Source organism: Pristiophorus japonicus, chromosome 8 (assembly GCF_044704955.1).
Source record: "Pristiophorus japonicus isolate sPriJap1 chromosome 8, sPriJap1.hap1, whole genome shotgun sequence".
Classification (NCBI taxonomy): domain Eukaryota; kingdom Metazoa; phylum Chordata; class Chondrichthyes; family Pristiophoridae; genus Pristiophorus; species Pristiophorus japonicus.
The window spans coordinates 209,328,307-209,343,324 of NC_091984.1; the positions used below are offsets into that span (position 1 = coordinate 209,328,307).

Genomic DNA, 15,018 nt, shown 5'->3' on the forward strand with positions numbered 1-15,018 from the left:
TGTCACCTGTTCTGAAAAAGGGGTATCATGAATTGGTGATGCTCGATCCTGGGTATTGAAGGCTGCTTCATCTAATTCAGAATCACTCAAATTAACAGTGTGTTTAGTCGGCACAATATGTTGAGATTCTGCTGATCTAATTATTTTCTGAAAGAAAAAATGTACTTTGATTCTGATATGCTCATTGCATATCCCCAGTGAGCGATAGATCTTAGTGAGCCAGTCATAGCTACCGGTAATCTGCTTTCAATTTGCACTATTGATTAGTGTAAGATCCTTCTGTGTAGCTTGTTTGATATCAGCCAGATTGATTGTTTAAAGTGTCGAGTGTTGAGCTACAAATTGAATAAGTTCCTCGGAGTTCTATGAATAATGATGTGTCAGCATCTGGCTCTCGATGTTTTGACATGTAGTCAGCAGGATTTTCAGATCCAAACCAATATTTAATAACCATGTTATAATAATGGGCATTCAGCAACTAGCACTGGACCTTACTGGAAGGATTAGACAGAATGTATAAAATGGTGTCTGAATTATGACTGTGTGTCTGGTCCAATTATTCCCACCGTTTTCCCTCAATTCACCTGAAGTGGATGATCCATCTCGACCTCCTCCTGAGGTCCCCACTATAACAGAATCGTCTTCAGACAATTCCATTCACTCCACATGACATCAAGAAATGGCTGAGTGCACTGGATACAGCAAAGGCTATGGGTCCCGACAACATTCCGGCTGTCATGCTGAAGACTTGTGCTCCAGAACTAGCCGTGCCTCTAGCCAAGCTGTTAACTCTGGCACCTTTCGACAATGTGGAAAATTGCCCAGCTACGCCTGTTCACAAAAAGCACAACAAATCGAATCCCATCAATTACCGACACATCAGCCTACTCTCAATCATCAGCAAAGTGCAATGAAGCAGCACTTACTCACGGAATACCTGCTCACCGATGCTCAGCTTGGATTCCGACAGGACCACTTGGCTCCAGACCTCATTACAGTCTTAGTCCAAACATGGACAAAAGAGCTGAATTCCAGAGGTGAGGGGAGAGTGATTGCTCTTGACATTATGGCATCAACGAGCCCAGTAAAGTTGAAGTCAACAGGAATCAGGGGGAAAACTCTCCACTGGCTGCAGTCATACCTAGCACAAAGGAAGATGGTTGTGGTGGTTGGAGGTCAATCATCCCAGTCCCAGGATATCGCAGCAGGAGTTCCTCAGGGTAGTGTCCTAGGCCCAACCATCTTCAGCTGCTTCATCATTGACCTTCCCTCCATCATAAGGTCAGAAGTGGTAATGTTCACTGATGACTGCACAGTGTTCAGTGCCATTCGCAACTTCTCAGATAATGAAGCAGTCCATACCCGCATGCAGAAAGACCTGGACAATATTCAGGCTTGAGCTGATAATTAGTAATAATGTTCATGCCACACACGTGCCAGGCAATGACTTTCACCAGCAAGAGAGAGTCTAACCACCCTCCCTTGACATTCAACAGGATTATCATCACCGAATCCCCCACCGTCAACATCCTGGGGGTCACCATTGACCAGTGACCTAACTGAACCAGCTACATAACTACTGTGGCAACAAGAGCAGGTCAGAGGCTGGGTATTCTGTGGCGAGTGTCTCCCCAAACCTTTCCACCATCTACAAGGCATAAGTCAGCAGTGTGATGGAATACTTTTCACTTGCCTGGATGAGTGCAGCTCCAAAAAACTCAAGAAGCTTGACACCATCCAGTACAAAGCAACCCGCTTGATTGGCACCCCATCCGCCATCTTAAACATTCACTCCCTCCACCACTGACTGCAGTGTGTACCATCTACAAGATGCACCGCAGCGGGAGCTCGAGAGTCAGCGGCAGTTGGCGAGAGGCGGGAGCAGCGCGGAGCGGCCTATAAAAGGCCCAGCGGGAGCTCGAGAGCCAGCGGCAGTTGGCGAGAGGCGGGAGCAGCGCGGAGCGGCCTATAAAAGGCCCAGCGGGAGCTCGAGAGCCAGCGGCAGTTGGCGAGAGGCGGGAGCAGCGTCGGAGCGGCCTATAAAAGGCCCAGCGGGAGCTCGAGAGTCAGCAGCAGCTGGCGAGAGGCGAGAGCAGCGTCGGAGCGGCCTATAAAAGGCCCAGCGGGAGCTCGAGAGCCAGCGGCAGTTGGGGAGAGGTGGGAGCAGTGTCGGAGCGGCCTATAAAAGGCCCAGCGGGAGCTCGAGAGTCAGCGGCAGTTGGGGAGAGGTGGGAGCAGTGTCGGAGCGGCCTATAAAAGGCCCAGCGGGAGCTCGAGAGCCAGCGGCAGTTGGGGAGAGGTGGGAGCAGTGTCGGAGCGGCCTATAAAAGGCCCAGCGGGAGCTCGAGAGCCAGCGGCAGTTGGGGAGAGGTGGGAGCAGTGTCAGAGCAGCCTATAAAAGGCCCAGCGGGAGATCGAGAGCCAGCGGCAGTTAGCGAGAGGCGGGAGCAGCATTGGAGCGGCCTATAAAAGGCCCAGCAGGAGCTCGAGTACCAGCGGCAGTTGGGGAGAGGCGGGAGCAGCGTCAGAGCAGCCTATAAAAGGCCCAGCGGGAGCTCGAGTACCAGCGGCAGTTAGCGAGAGGCGGGAGCAGCGTCGGAGCAGCCTATAAAAGGCCCAGCGGGAGCTCGCGTACCAGCGGCAGTTAGCGAGAGGCGGGAGCAGCGTCGGAGCAGCCTATAAAAGGCCCAGCGGGAGCTCGCGTACCAGCGGCAGTTAGCGAGAGGCGGGAGCAGCGTCGGAGCGGCCTATAAAAGGCGTACCGGTGCAGCTACAGCGGGAGAGAAAGCAAAATAGAAGTAGAAAGGAATCAAAAGGTGACGTCACAGCCAATGGGGTAAGTGATTGGCTGGTGATTGGTGAGTAGCTTTTCTTTTTATTTTTTATATCAGTAAGTGAATATTGTTATTACCAATTTAAGGGTATCTAAGGGTTAAGGCATGGCAGGAGAGCTCGGTCACGTGATATGCTCCTCCTGTACCATGTGGGAACTCAGGGACACTTCCGGTGTCCCTGACGACTACGTGTGTGAGAAGTGTATCCGCCTCGAGCTCCTGACGGTCCGCGTTACGGAATTGGAGCTGAGGGTGGATTCACTCTGGAGCATCCACGATGCTGAGAATGACGTGAGTATCACGTGTAGTGAGTTGGTCTTACCGCAGGAGAAGGGCCCACAGCCAGATAGGGAATGGAAGACCAGCAGGAAGAGCAGTGCAAGGAAGGTAGTGCAGGGGTCCCCTGTGGTCATCCCCCTGCAAAACAGATACACTGCTTTGAGTACTGTTGGGGGGGGATGACTCATCAGGGGAGGGCAGCAGCGGACAAGTTCATGGCACCATGGCTGGCGCTGCTGCACAGGAGGGCAAGAAAAAGAGTGGGAGTGCGATAGTGATAGGGGATTCAATTGTGATGGGAATAGATAGGTGTTTCTGCGGCCGCAACCGAGACTCCAGGATGGTATATTGCCTCCCTGGTGCAAAGGTCAAGGATGTCTCGGAGCGGGTGCAGGACATTCTGAAATGGGAGGGAGAACAGCCAGTTGTCGTGGTGCACATTGGTACCAACGACATAGGTAAAAAAAAGGATGAGGTCCTACGAAACGAATTTAAGAAGCTAGGAGCTAAATTAAAAAGTAGGACCTCAAAAGTAGTAATCTCGGGATTGCTACCAGTGCCACGTGCTAGTCAGAGTAGGAATCGCAGGATAGCGCAGATGAATACGTGGCTTGAGCAGTGGTGCAGCAGGGAGGGATTCAAATTCCTGGGGCATTAGAACCGGTTCTGGGGGAGGTGGGACCAGTACATACCGGACGGTCTGCACCTGGGCAGGACCGGAACCAATGTCCTAGGGGGAGTGTTTGCTAGTGTTGTTGGGGAGGAGTTAAACTAATATGGCAGGGGGATGGGAACCAGTGCAGGGAGACAGAGGGAGACAAAAGGGAGGCAGAGGCAGGAGACGGAGGGGAGATGGGGGGGGTGGGGGGGGCGGAGAGGCCCGGGGCGGGGAACAGGAAGGGCCACTGTGCGGCAGAATTCTAAAAGGACAAAGGGTGTTAAAAAAACAAGCCTGAAGGCTTTGTGTCTTAATGCAAGGAGTGTCCGCAATAAGGTGGATGAATTAACTGTGCAAATAGATGTTAACAAATATGATGTGATTGGGATTACGGAGACGTGGCTCCAGGATGATCAGGGCTGGGAACTCAACATCCAGGGGTATTCAACATTCAGGAAGGATAGAATAAAAGGAAAAGGAGGTGGGGTAGCATTGCTGGTTAAAAAGGAGATTAATGCAATAGTTAGGAAAGACATTAGCTTGGATGATGTGGAATCTATATGGGTAGAGCTGCAGAACACCAAAGGGCAAAAAACGTTAGTGGGAGTTGTGTACAGACCTCCAAACAGTAGTAGTGATGTTGGGGAGGGCATCAAACAGGAAATTAGGGGAGCATGCAATAAAGGTGCAGCAGTTATAATGGGTGACTTTAATATGCACATAGATTGGGCAAACCAAACTGGAAGCAATACGGTGGAGGAGGATTTCCTGGAGTGCATAAGGGATGGTTTTCTAGACCAATATGTCGAGGAACCAACTAGGGGGGAGGCCATCTTAGACTGGGTGTTGTGTAATGAGAGAGGACTAATTAGCAATCTCATTGTGCGAGGCCCCTTGGGGAAGAGTGACCATAATATGGTGGAATTCTGCATTAGGATGGAGAATGATACAGTTAATTCAGAGACCATGGTCCAGAACTTAAAGAAGGGTAACTTTGAAGGTATGAGGCGTGAATTGGCTAGGATAGATTGGCGAATGATACTTAAGGGGTTGACTGTGGATGGGCAATGGCAGACATTTAGAGACCGCATGGATGAATTGTACATTCCTGTCTGGCGTAAAAATAAAAAAGGGAAGGTGGCTCAACCGTGGCTATCTAGGGAAATCAGGGATAGTATTAAAGCCAAGGAAGTGGCATACAAATTGGCCAGAAATAGCAGCGAACCTGGGTACTGGGAGAAATTTAGAACTCAGCAGAGGAGGACAAAGGGTTTGATTAGGGCAGGGAAAATGGAGTACGAGAAGAAGCTTGCAGGGAACATTAAGGCGGATTGCAAAAGTTTCTATAGGTATGTAAAGAGAAAAAGGTTAGTAAAGACAAACGTAGGTCCCCTGCAGTCAGAATCAGGGGAAGTCATAACGGGGAACAAAGAAATGGCAGACCAATTGAACAAGTACTTTGGTTCAGTATTCACTAAGGAGGACACAAACAACCTTCCGGATATAAAAGGGGTCAGAGGGTCTAGTAGGGAGGAGGAACTGAGGGAAATCTTTATTAGTCGGGAAATTGTGTTGGGGAAATTGATGGGATTGAAGGCTGATAAATCCCCAGGGCCTGATGGACTGCATCCCAGAGTACTTAAGGAGGTGGCCTTGGAAATAGCGGATGCATTGACAGTCATTTTCCAACATTCCATTGACTCTGGATCAGTTCCTATGGAGTGGAGGGTAGCCAATGTAACCCCACTTTTTAAAAAAGGAGGGAGAGAGAAAACAGGGAATTATAGACCGGTCAGCCTGACCTCAGTAGTGGGTAAAATGATGGAATCAATTATTAAGGATGTCATAGCAGCGCATTTGGAAAATGGTGACATGATAGGTCCAAGTCAGCATGGATTTGTGAAGGGGAAATCATGCTTGACAAATCTTCTGGAATTTTTTGAGGATGTTTCCAGTAAAGTGGACAAAGGAGAACCAGTTGATGTGGTATATTTGGACTTTCAGAAGGCTTTCGACAAGGCCCCACACAAGAGATTAATGTGCAAAGTTAAAGCACATGGGATTGGGGGTAGTGTGCTGACGTGGATTGAGAACTGGTTGTCAGACAGGAAGCAAAGAGTAGGAGTAAATGGGTACTTTTCAGAATGGCAGGCAGTGACTAGTGGGGTGCCGCAAGGTTCTGTGCTGGGGCCCCAGCTGTTTACATTTTACATTAATGATTTAGACGAGGGGATTAAATGTAGTATCTCCAAATTTGCGGATGACACTAAGTTGGGTGGCAGTGTGAGCTGCGAGGAGGATGCTATGAGGCTGCAGAGTGACTTGGATAGGTTAGGTGAGTGGGCAAATGCATGGCAGATGAAGTATAATGTGGATAAATGTGAGGTTATCCACTTTGGTGGTAAAAACAGAGAGACAGACTATTATCTGAATGGTGACAGATTAGGAAAAGGGGAGGTGCAACGAGACCTGGGTGTCATGGTACATCAGTCATTGAAGGTTGGCATGCAGGTACAGCAGGCGGTTAAGAAAGCAAATGGCATGTTGGCCTTCATAGCGAGGGGATTTGAGTACAGGGGCAGGGAGGTGTTGCTACAGTTGTACAGGGCCTTGGTGAGGCCACACCTGGAGTATTGTGTACAGTTTTGGTCTCCTAACTTGAGGAAGGACATTCTTGCTATTGAGGGAGTGCAGCGAAGATTCACCAGACTGATTCCCGGGATGGTGGGACTGACCTATCAAGAAAGACTGGATCAACTGGGCTTGTATTCACTGGAGTTCAGAAGAATGAGAGGGGACCTCATAGAAACGTTTAAAATTCTGACGGGTTTAGACAGGTTAGATGCAGGAAGAATGTTCCCAATGTTGGGGAAGTCCAGAACCAGGGGTCACAGTCTAAGGATAAGGGGTAAGCCATTTAGGACCGAGATGAGGAGAGACTTCTTCACCCAGAGAGTGGTGAACCTGTGGAATTCTCTGCCACAGAAAGTGGTTGGGGCCAATTCACTAAATATATTCAAAAGGGAGTTAGATGAAGTCCTTACTACTCGGGGGATCAAGGGGTATGGCGAGAAAGCAGGAATGGGGTACTGAAGTTTCATGTTCAGCCATGAACTCATTGAATGGCGGTGCAGGCTAGAAGGGCTGAATGGCCTGCTCCTGCACCTATTTTCTATGTTTCTATGTTTCTATTAACTCGCCAAGGCTTCTTCAGCAGCACCTCCCAAATCCGCAACTGTTACTACCTGGAAAGATAAGGCCAGCGGGTGCATGGGAACACCATCACCTCCAAGTTCCTATCCAAGTCACACACCATCCTGACTTGGAAATATAACGCTGTTCCTTCATCGTTGCTGGGTCAAAATCATGGACCTCCCTCCCGAACAGCACTGTGGGAGTATCTCCATCTCACCGTCTACCGAGGTTCAAGAAGATGGCTCAGCACCACCTTCTCAACGGCAATAAGGGATGGGGAATAAATTCTGGCCTTCCCAGCGACGCTCACATCCCGGAACAAATAAAAAAGACCAGACATGCCTCAGAGGTACAATACTGCAAGAGGTCAACAAGTAATATATTAAACATTTTACAAATGCCCGTCTATGTAGGCTTACGTCCTTGTCACATTATTACATCAATAATCTTAACGTGTCAATATTTTATGATGGAAAAGCTGTATGTCAATCTTTTTGCCACAAACTTCCTTTGGGCCTTGGGCACAGTGCCAGCATAAAGGGGGTGAGAGAGAATGGGTGGGGCGGGGTGGGTCACGGGGGGACATGGAGATGGGACAGATTTCGTAAACACCCAGTCTCTTTCCCGAAGATGATTCACAGGGAATTCCTGGATGGAAGCCTGCCGTAAAGGCCTGCTCAAAGGCCTGCCGTAAAGCAGAGGGCGGGGCCAATGGGATAGCACTAGCGAGGATGCCAGCAAACTAATAGTGGGATAAGTAGGGTCCAAAGGGCATCCCAGAAGATTAGAGCTTGCTTCAAAAAAAATCAGCACTCTTCCATTAATTTACAGGTTCCTGCTGTTCCATTAATACATTGTTAATCAGTAACCTTGTATTATTGTGAGTGATCATACATGTGGTTTGTGTTGGTTTCTCTGGGTTCAGTGTTCATAAAGAACACATGTAATTTAAATTCTCCTGTTTATTCCAATAATTTTTTGATCTGTTATTGTAATATATGGGCTGATTTTTCAAATCCAGGTTTTTCAAATTGAAAGGAAAAAAAATTGTTCTATTCTTTTTCCCCTTTACATTTAACAATTTATTTTTCTGGATTCAATTTTTTTTTAGCATTTTCCAGCTGAAATTTGAATCAGTTCTTAAAATACCTCAGTCCCCAACCTGAATTAGGAGCTGTGAACTGATGAATCAGCATCTTTGTGTTCACTCAATTATCCACTTATATTTGTGTACCGTGTAATATGTGCCAGGTGAGGTCGTCTATTCCAGTCCAGCGTATCTGTGCAGTTGAGCGAGTGGATGAAAATGCCTTCCAGCAGCTCCATATGATGCAGATCATCACGAAGGACAATGAGGCTCAGCTACACATAATGTACATCCAGTGTAAGGTAAAATATCAGGAGTGCTTATTTTATACATCCTTGTAATATCTGAAGAAATGAACAATTTCCAATGTTGTCTTTACAATTTTATATAATACATTGCATTTGCAATTTACCCGACCTAAATAGAAACGAATTGAGAACCCACTTTCTCTATCTTCTTTTATTGAGTTCATCTTCCTTTTGCTGAGTCTGTTTCCAGAATGGTGCAGTTGTACAGTTCTGGCTGATGTCTCATGTCATATAATGTATGAATGCTCCCCAGACTACTCATCTATAATCACAGTTTGCATTTATATAGCGGAGTTATTATCTGCACAAACATTCTTGTGTCCTTCTGCGCATGCGCACCGTAGACTCCGCCCCTTTTTGCGCATGTGTGCCCAATTCGGTCGTGCATGCACAGCACGATACATGAGGAAGCCAGATTTCGTTTCAAACCACGTTGTCGCCCGAGCGTGGAGCTGCTGCTTCAGTGTGAGCTACATCCTGGGTTATCTATCGAAAATCAATGACTATACTAAAGGAGCCTCCAGAACTTTTGTCTAGAATATCGCTGTGATTATCTACGCGAACATTTTCGGGAGAGAGAGGAAATTGGAGATGGGAAAGAGAGTAGCGTGGCGGGGAGAGAGAGAAAGACTGGGACAGAGAGAGAGACAGACTGGGGCAGAGAGAAAGAGAGAGAGACTGGGGCAGAGGGGGCAGCAAGAGAGAGAGGGGGTAGCTAAAGAGAGACTGAGAGAAGGCTGAGAGAGAGCGGATCAGAGGGGAGAGAGAGAGGGAACTCCGGGAGAGCAGGTCAGGAACTTTTTGGTGGGGGGGGGTAAAGAGCACAGAGAGCACAGTGGGGATGGGGAAGAATGTGATTCAGATCTAAAGGGGGGGGCTTGAAAGCAAGAATGTGATCTATATGGTAAGACAGATCACGTTATTCCAACCACACCCCCTTTAAACCCACACCACATTTTCCCTCTCCTCCCCTAGACCTGGTTGATTTCTCTGAAAGCTTGGTGCATTGTGGCAAGTGACATCATTGGACTGGATGAAATCAGGAAGTCATGACACTGTCACTATTTACTTCATACCTAATAAACCTATTAACAATCCGTGACCCACATACAATGCCCCATCTATGGCGGGTGGGTGGGTAGGAGAAGGTCATGAATCCGTGAGAGAAGAACTTGAGCAACGGGAGAAGATCAGGAACCTCGGGGCAGGGCGTGGGGAAGGGAACAGTGGGGGAAGAGGGTCAGGAACTTGTGCTGGGGGTTGGGGGGGAAGAGGGTCAGGAACTTTTGCTGGGGGTTGGGGGGGAAGAGGGTCAGGAACTTGTGCTGGGGGTTGGGGGGGGGTGAAGGTCAGGCACTTGTGCTGGGGGTTGGGGGGGTGAAGGTCAGGCACTTGTGCTGGGGGTTGGGGGGGAAGAGGGTCAGGAACTTGTGCTGGGGGTTGGGGGGGTGAAGGTCAGGCACTTGTGCTGGGGGTTGGGGGGGAAGAGGGTCAGGAACTTGTGCTGGGGGTTGGGGGGGAAGAGGGTCAGGAACTTGTGCTGGAGGTTGGGGGGTGAAGGTCAGGCACTTGGGTGGGAGATGAGAGAAGGTCATAACCCGTGAGAGTGAGCCCGGTCTGTTCCATGTGAGCTCTGTTTTGTCTGGAGTCGTCAGTCAGAATGGTTCAAATTACACTTTGCAAAGAGAAACTACTGGATGTGCTTATCATCCAAGGGGACCAATCAGCAATCAGGACATGTCATCAGGGGGGCCCAATCAGAGCTGTAGATGTTACAAATAAACGCGTCCTTTATATAGTACTCTTCACATAAAAGAACGTCGCGGGGTGCTGCCAAGAAAGAAATGAAAGACTTGCATTCATATAGCGCCTTTCATGAGCACCGGATGTCCCAAAGCACTTTGGAGGTAATGAAGTACTTTTTGAAGTGTAGCCAAGGCAGGGATCTGTACACTGAGCAGGAGAAGAAAGAATTTAGAGGATAGATCAATGGCAGGATTGAAGGGACGGGGTTTGAGTCTTTGAGAGAGATAGAGAGAAGTAGCGACTGAGTGATTACCAAGGCATAGTGGTAGAATGATCAGTCTCCAAGGGTGGAACTGTAGGAGAGAGGAACAAGCAGTAACCTGCAGTTCAGAGTAGCGGTGAGTATGGTTATGGTTGCAGGGCTAGAGAAAGTCACTGGAATAGGGTGGAGCAATGCTGTGGCGGGATTTGAAGATAAAGACAAGGCTCTTGAAGTCGATGCATTGTGGAACCTGGTAAGGACACGTGTGATGGGTGTGCAAGAAAGGACATGGGTTGCAGAGTTCGGGATTAGCTGAAGTTTCTGAAGAGTGAAGGTGAGGAGGCAGGTACGGAAAGCATTGAAAGTGTGAATTGGGGTTTCCGAAGCTATAAATGGGAAACCCTCTGGAGGTGGAAGAATGGGGGCTTAGTGACGGAATGGGATGAACTGCTCAGCTCCGGGTTCAGCGGGATGCTATGGGTACACATCACCAGAACCAGACTGAGGGGAAACTGGGGATTCTGATAGAGTCAGAGTCCAAGGCACACTGGTGCCAGTGGGAGTCAAAAAAGATGACTTTGCTGTTGTTGGCATTGTGCTTGGGGAAATTTGGAGTCATCCAACATTTGATGTCGGACAGGAATGCAGAATATGGCAGCTGCCTTGGAGTCAGTTGTGGTGACAGAGAGGCAGAGTTGAGTATTGTTGATGTACGCGTGGACATTGATCTCATGCCTGACGATGAGAAGAATATGGGGGGATGGCGAGCTATGGTCTTGCAGGGTGCTGTTTTAATGTTAACTAGGGCACAAAAGACACATTTACATCCATTGATGCTATACCTGATGCCTGTGTTTGCCTGACTGATGTTTCCTGTTACTCTATTTCCATTAATGATAGATAATTGGGGAGGAGGATGATGGGCATCTTCAAGGTTTTTCCTCCTTTATTTCCTCCACAGCCTCCGATTTGTTTCCAAATTCCTGGCTGTGAACAGCTGCCTCCAGCTGTCAGAGACCGACAGCTTGTAAAGTGGCTGAAGCCAAGCGGGAATGGCTCTGTGGGAAACAGTCATGTTTGGCATTGTTTTCCCTTGTACATTTGGCCATCGGGAACCACGAGTGATCTGGCAAACTGATACCAGCCAAGTCATTCTGATCCACCCTGCTGTGGACTGGAATGTTTACAGGCAGCTTATCATCATCTGGCTGGGTCATGGAGCAACCTAAATCTGTTGAGTGTTTAAAATCTGCAGTAGACACGGAGTTCTCTTCCCATCAGCTGTAATTAGAACTGGTTTACCGTATTCTGGTCGCAGCAGAGACCCAAGTTGCATGGGTGTAACAAATTGCTGCCAGATTCATTGGCTTTACCTATGCTTGGTGTCTGAGAACAACGCCGTGAGCATGTAAGTGGAGGAGTGACATTGAGAGTCTGTTATGGTGGAGGATGTCATGATGGTGCTTGCTTGAAACTGAACAAATCAGAGGCTGTGGAGGAAATAAGGGAGGAAAAGCCTTGAAGATACCCATCACCCTACTCCACAATAGCTGCAGTCCCCAGGACAACTTGCAGACCTTCGTAGCTTAGTGCTTACGGAGCTGGGTTCATCTATTGTCCTGAAAGTACACGATCTAGTCCCAGCAGTAACTGACGACAGGGCAGTCCTGTTCACTGAGTGTAAATAACAGCTTGTACTTATATAATAACTAGAACATAGAAAAATGTCCCAAGGTGCTTCACAGAGTTGTGAAGAAAACAGACATTGAGCCAAAGAAGGAGACATCAAGGGGAGGAACCAAAATAAGCCGGTTTAGAGGATCTTGAAGAGGAGAAATAGAGGGGTTTAGGAAGGAAAATGCAGAGAGTTGGACCTGGTCTGCTGAAGGCATGGCTGTCTATGGTGAGATGAAGGAGTACCAGATACACAAGAGGAGTCAGTACTTGGCTACAGAGCCAGGTACTCTGGAGGATAACCTCCAGTTCACTGAACTGCAAATCCAAGAATTGAGATTTAAAAATGTTGCTAGGTGAAATGGCTGAATGATTTTCCAGCACCTCCCTCCTCCTCACATATTTCCCTTCTCTTAAAGGCTAACTCCGCATGCCGCCATTCATCATATGCAACGCTCGACAGTGTGTGTCACAGACTATTTGAAAGTGTGAGAAGTATGACCGCCAAGACCGATCTTGTCCTCAGCCATGCTCCCAGCATGCACTCTGTTCAGTAGGGGGATCTGGGTAATTAGCAAGTTTGTGAAATTAGGCTCATTTTCTTCCCCTCCCCCCTATTGTGGCCCAGGGGTATTGAAGCCAGTGGTTGCCCTCCCATTGCTCCCCCAGCATCAGTTACTCAGCACAACAGAGGATTCAACACCAGCCTATACAGCCAAATACCACATCATGTTGTGTGTTCATTCACAGAACTACTGGGGGCACAGGGTCAGCTCCAAATGACTAATTAGCAACAATTAGCAGAATTATAAAAAACTAGTCAACATTCAGCAGTGAATGTTCCTTCATCTTGCAATTAATTGCCTAACTACTGTTGAAGCCTCAGGATTCATGATCCCTTAAGTGCTCAGTTAGCGAAAACACAGGGTAAATATTAATTTGATTGGAAGACTGCTTTTTTTAAATAATTTTTTTTTAACTTAAATGCTGCTGCAGTTATACAATTGAAAATGACAGAAAAGCTCTGGACAGAAGCTACAAATGTAAATTTTAGAAAAGTTAATTGACAACAGTGTATTAAGACTGTTGTTAATATTTGCAATTAATAATTAAGAAGTATTTCAAATGTTTTGTGTTCTGCTTCAAAATTAACATTGCTAATCCATCTCTTTGGTAAGGTAATACAAAGTACCTGCATTGTACTACAGGTTGAGCATCCGAAATCCGGATTCCGAAATTCGGAATGTTCCGGAATCTGGACAATGGGCCCATCCATGGTGGGGTCGTCCGGAAACTGGGAAATGTTCCAAAATCCGGACTGCCCCCGCCTCGGCCGCCCAATCCCCCGCCCCCTACCTCCAGCCTCCCCAGGCCTCGGCCGTCCGAACTCTGACTTCGCCCGAACTCCGACCTCGCCCGAACTCTGGCTGCCCAACCTCGGCCACCCGACTCCCCCCCACTTACCTCGGCCCCCTGCCTTGGCCGCCCAAACTCCAGCCTTGCCCAAACTCCGATCTCGCACGACCTCCGGCCGCCCAACCTGGCTGTCCATTCCCCCCCCCTTACCTCGGCCCCCGCCTTGGCCGCCCGAACTCCAGCCTCGCTCAAACTCCGATCTCACATGACCTCCGGCCGCCCAACCTGGCCGCCCATCCCCCCCCCCCTTACCTCGGCCCCTGTCTTGGCCGCCCGAACTCCGACCTCGCCCAAACTCCAACGACGTCCAAACTCTGACGCCGCCCGACCCCCCTACCTACCTCGGCCCGGGCGTTTCCTGATTCGGGATGTCGGAAAGACGTTCCAAAATCCAGAAATACCCGAGATCCGGAACGGCCTTGGTCCCGAGTTTTCCGGATTTCGGACGCTCTACCTGTATAACTAAACCCACGGTGTAGTTGCAACAACGTTGGACAATTATATGGATTTAGTTTTGTTGATATTTATAATAAAGATTTCTAAGATATTCACAGGAGCATATTCAGGATGCCAGGGAAGAGGCATTGTCTTGACTGGATTAAATATACTAAATATAATTATTAGTAGAGACTTGAGATATTGGGCCCTACCAGAGCAGAGGGGAGATTTAATAGATTTTTTTTAATTATGGAGGATTTTAATAGGGTGAATAGGGAAAGACTGTTTCCTCTGGTGGGAGAGTCAGGGACAAGGGATTATTGGTTTAAAATTGTCATGAAGAGAATGAAGAAAGATATAGAGAGGAATGACTTGATGTAGAGAATTGTTGAAGCACAGCACAGTTTGCCACATGGAGCAGTTGAGGCAGAGAGCATTTCATCTTCTAAGGAAAAAGTAGACAAATGTTTGAAGCAGAGGAAGATACAGGTCTATGACGAGAGCGCAGGCAGCAAGTGGCAATGGTTTTGGAGTGTAGTACCAAAGAACTGGCCCAGACACAATGGGCCAAATGGCCTCCTGTGTTGTAAACTTCTATGCTGGTATGCTCTTTTTCTTATGAAGAGTACGGAAATAAATTAGTGTTTCTTTAGAAATTTAATAATGCGATTTTGTAGATGAGTGGGTGGACTAGCAAAATAATTATCTTGAAGGAGGAATGTTGGATATTTATGCAGTATTTATCTTTAAGGACCTAATCAAAACAGCATTGCCTGCTTATTTTGTGGGGTGGCAGAAGTTGCTTCATAGATCCACTCCTCTGGGAGTGCAATTTCTTCCACTCTGTAATCTTAATGGATTCGGTCTGTTCATTTTTTTTACGCTTTGTGTCCCCTAGCTCATCATTCACAATCCGAATTATACAATCTGCTCACATCTTCATTATCCACCTTACAATATTTTAAAGAGCTGGATCATGACCCCTTTCTCTTTTCTAGGGACTGAAATTTCTGTCTTCGCTAATGTTAGAGAAATAGTAAACAAGAAAAAAAAACACTGGGCTTTTGGGGAAGAGCAGGGGGGTGGGGACTAATTGGATAGCTCTTTCAAAGAGCCGGCAT

At 47.8% G+C, this 15,018-nt stretch overlaps 1 protein-coding gene across 1 annotated transcript in view; it reads left to right on the plus strand.

Annotated features, from left to right (window-relative positions):
- LOC139268296 (rasGAP-activating-like protein 1) overlaps positions 1 to 15,018 on the plus strand; it is a 328,378-nt gene that overhangs the window by 295,741 nt on the left and 17,619 nt on the right. The window contains exon 18 of the mRNA XM_070886357.1: positions 8,218 to 8,355. Coding sequence (XP_070742458.1) covers positions 8,218 to 8,355 — 138 coding nt within the window. The remainder of the gene's footprint in view (positions 1 to 8,217; positions 8,356 to 15,018) is intronic.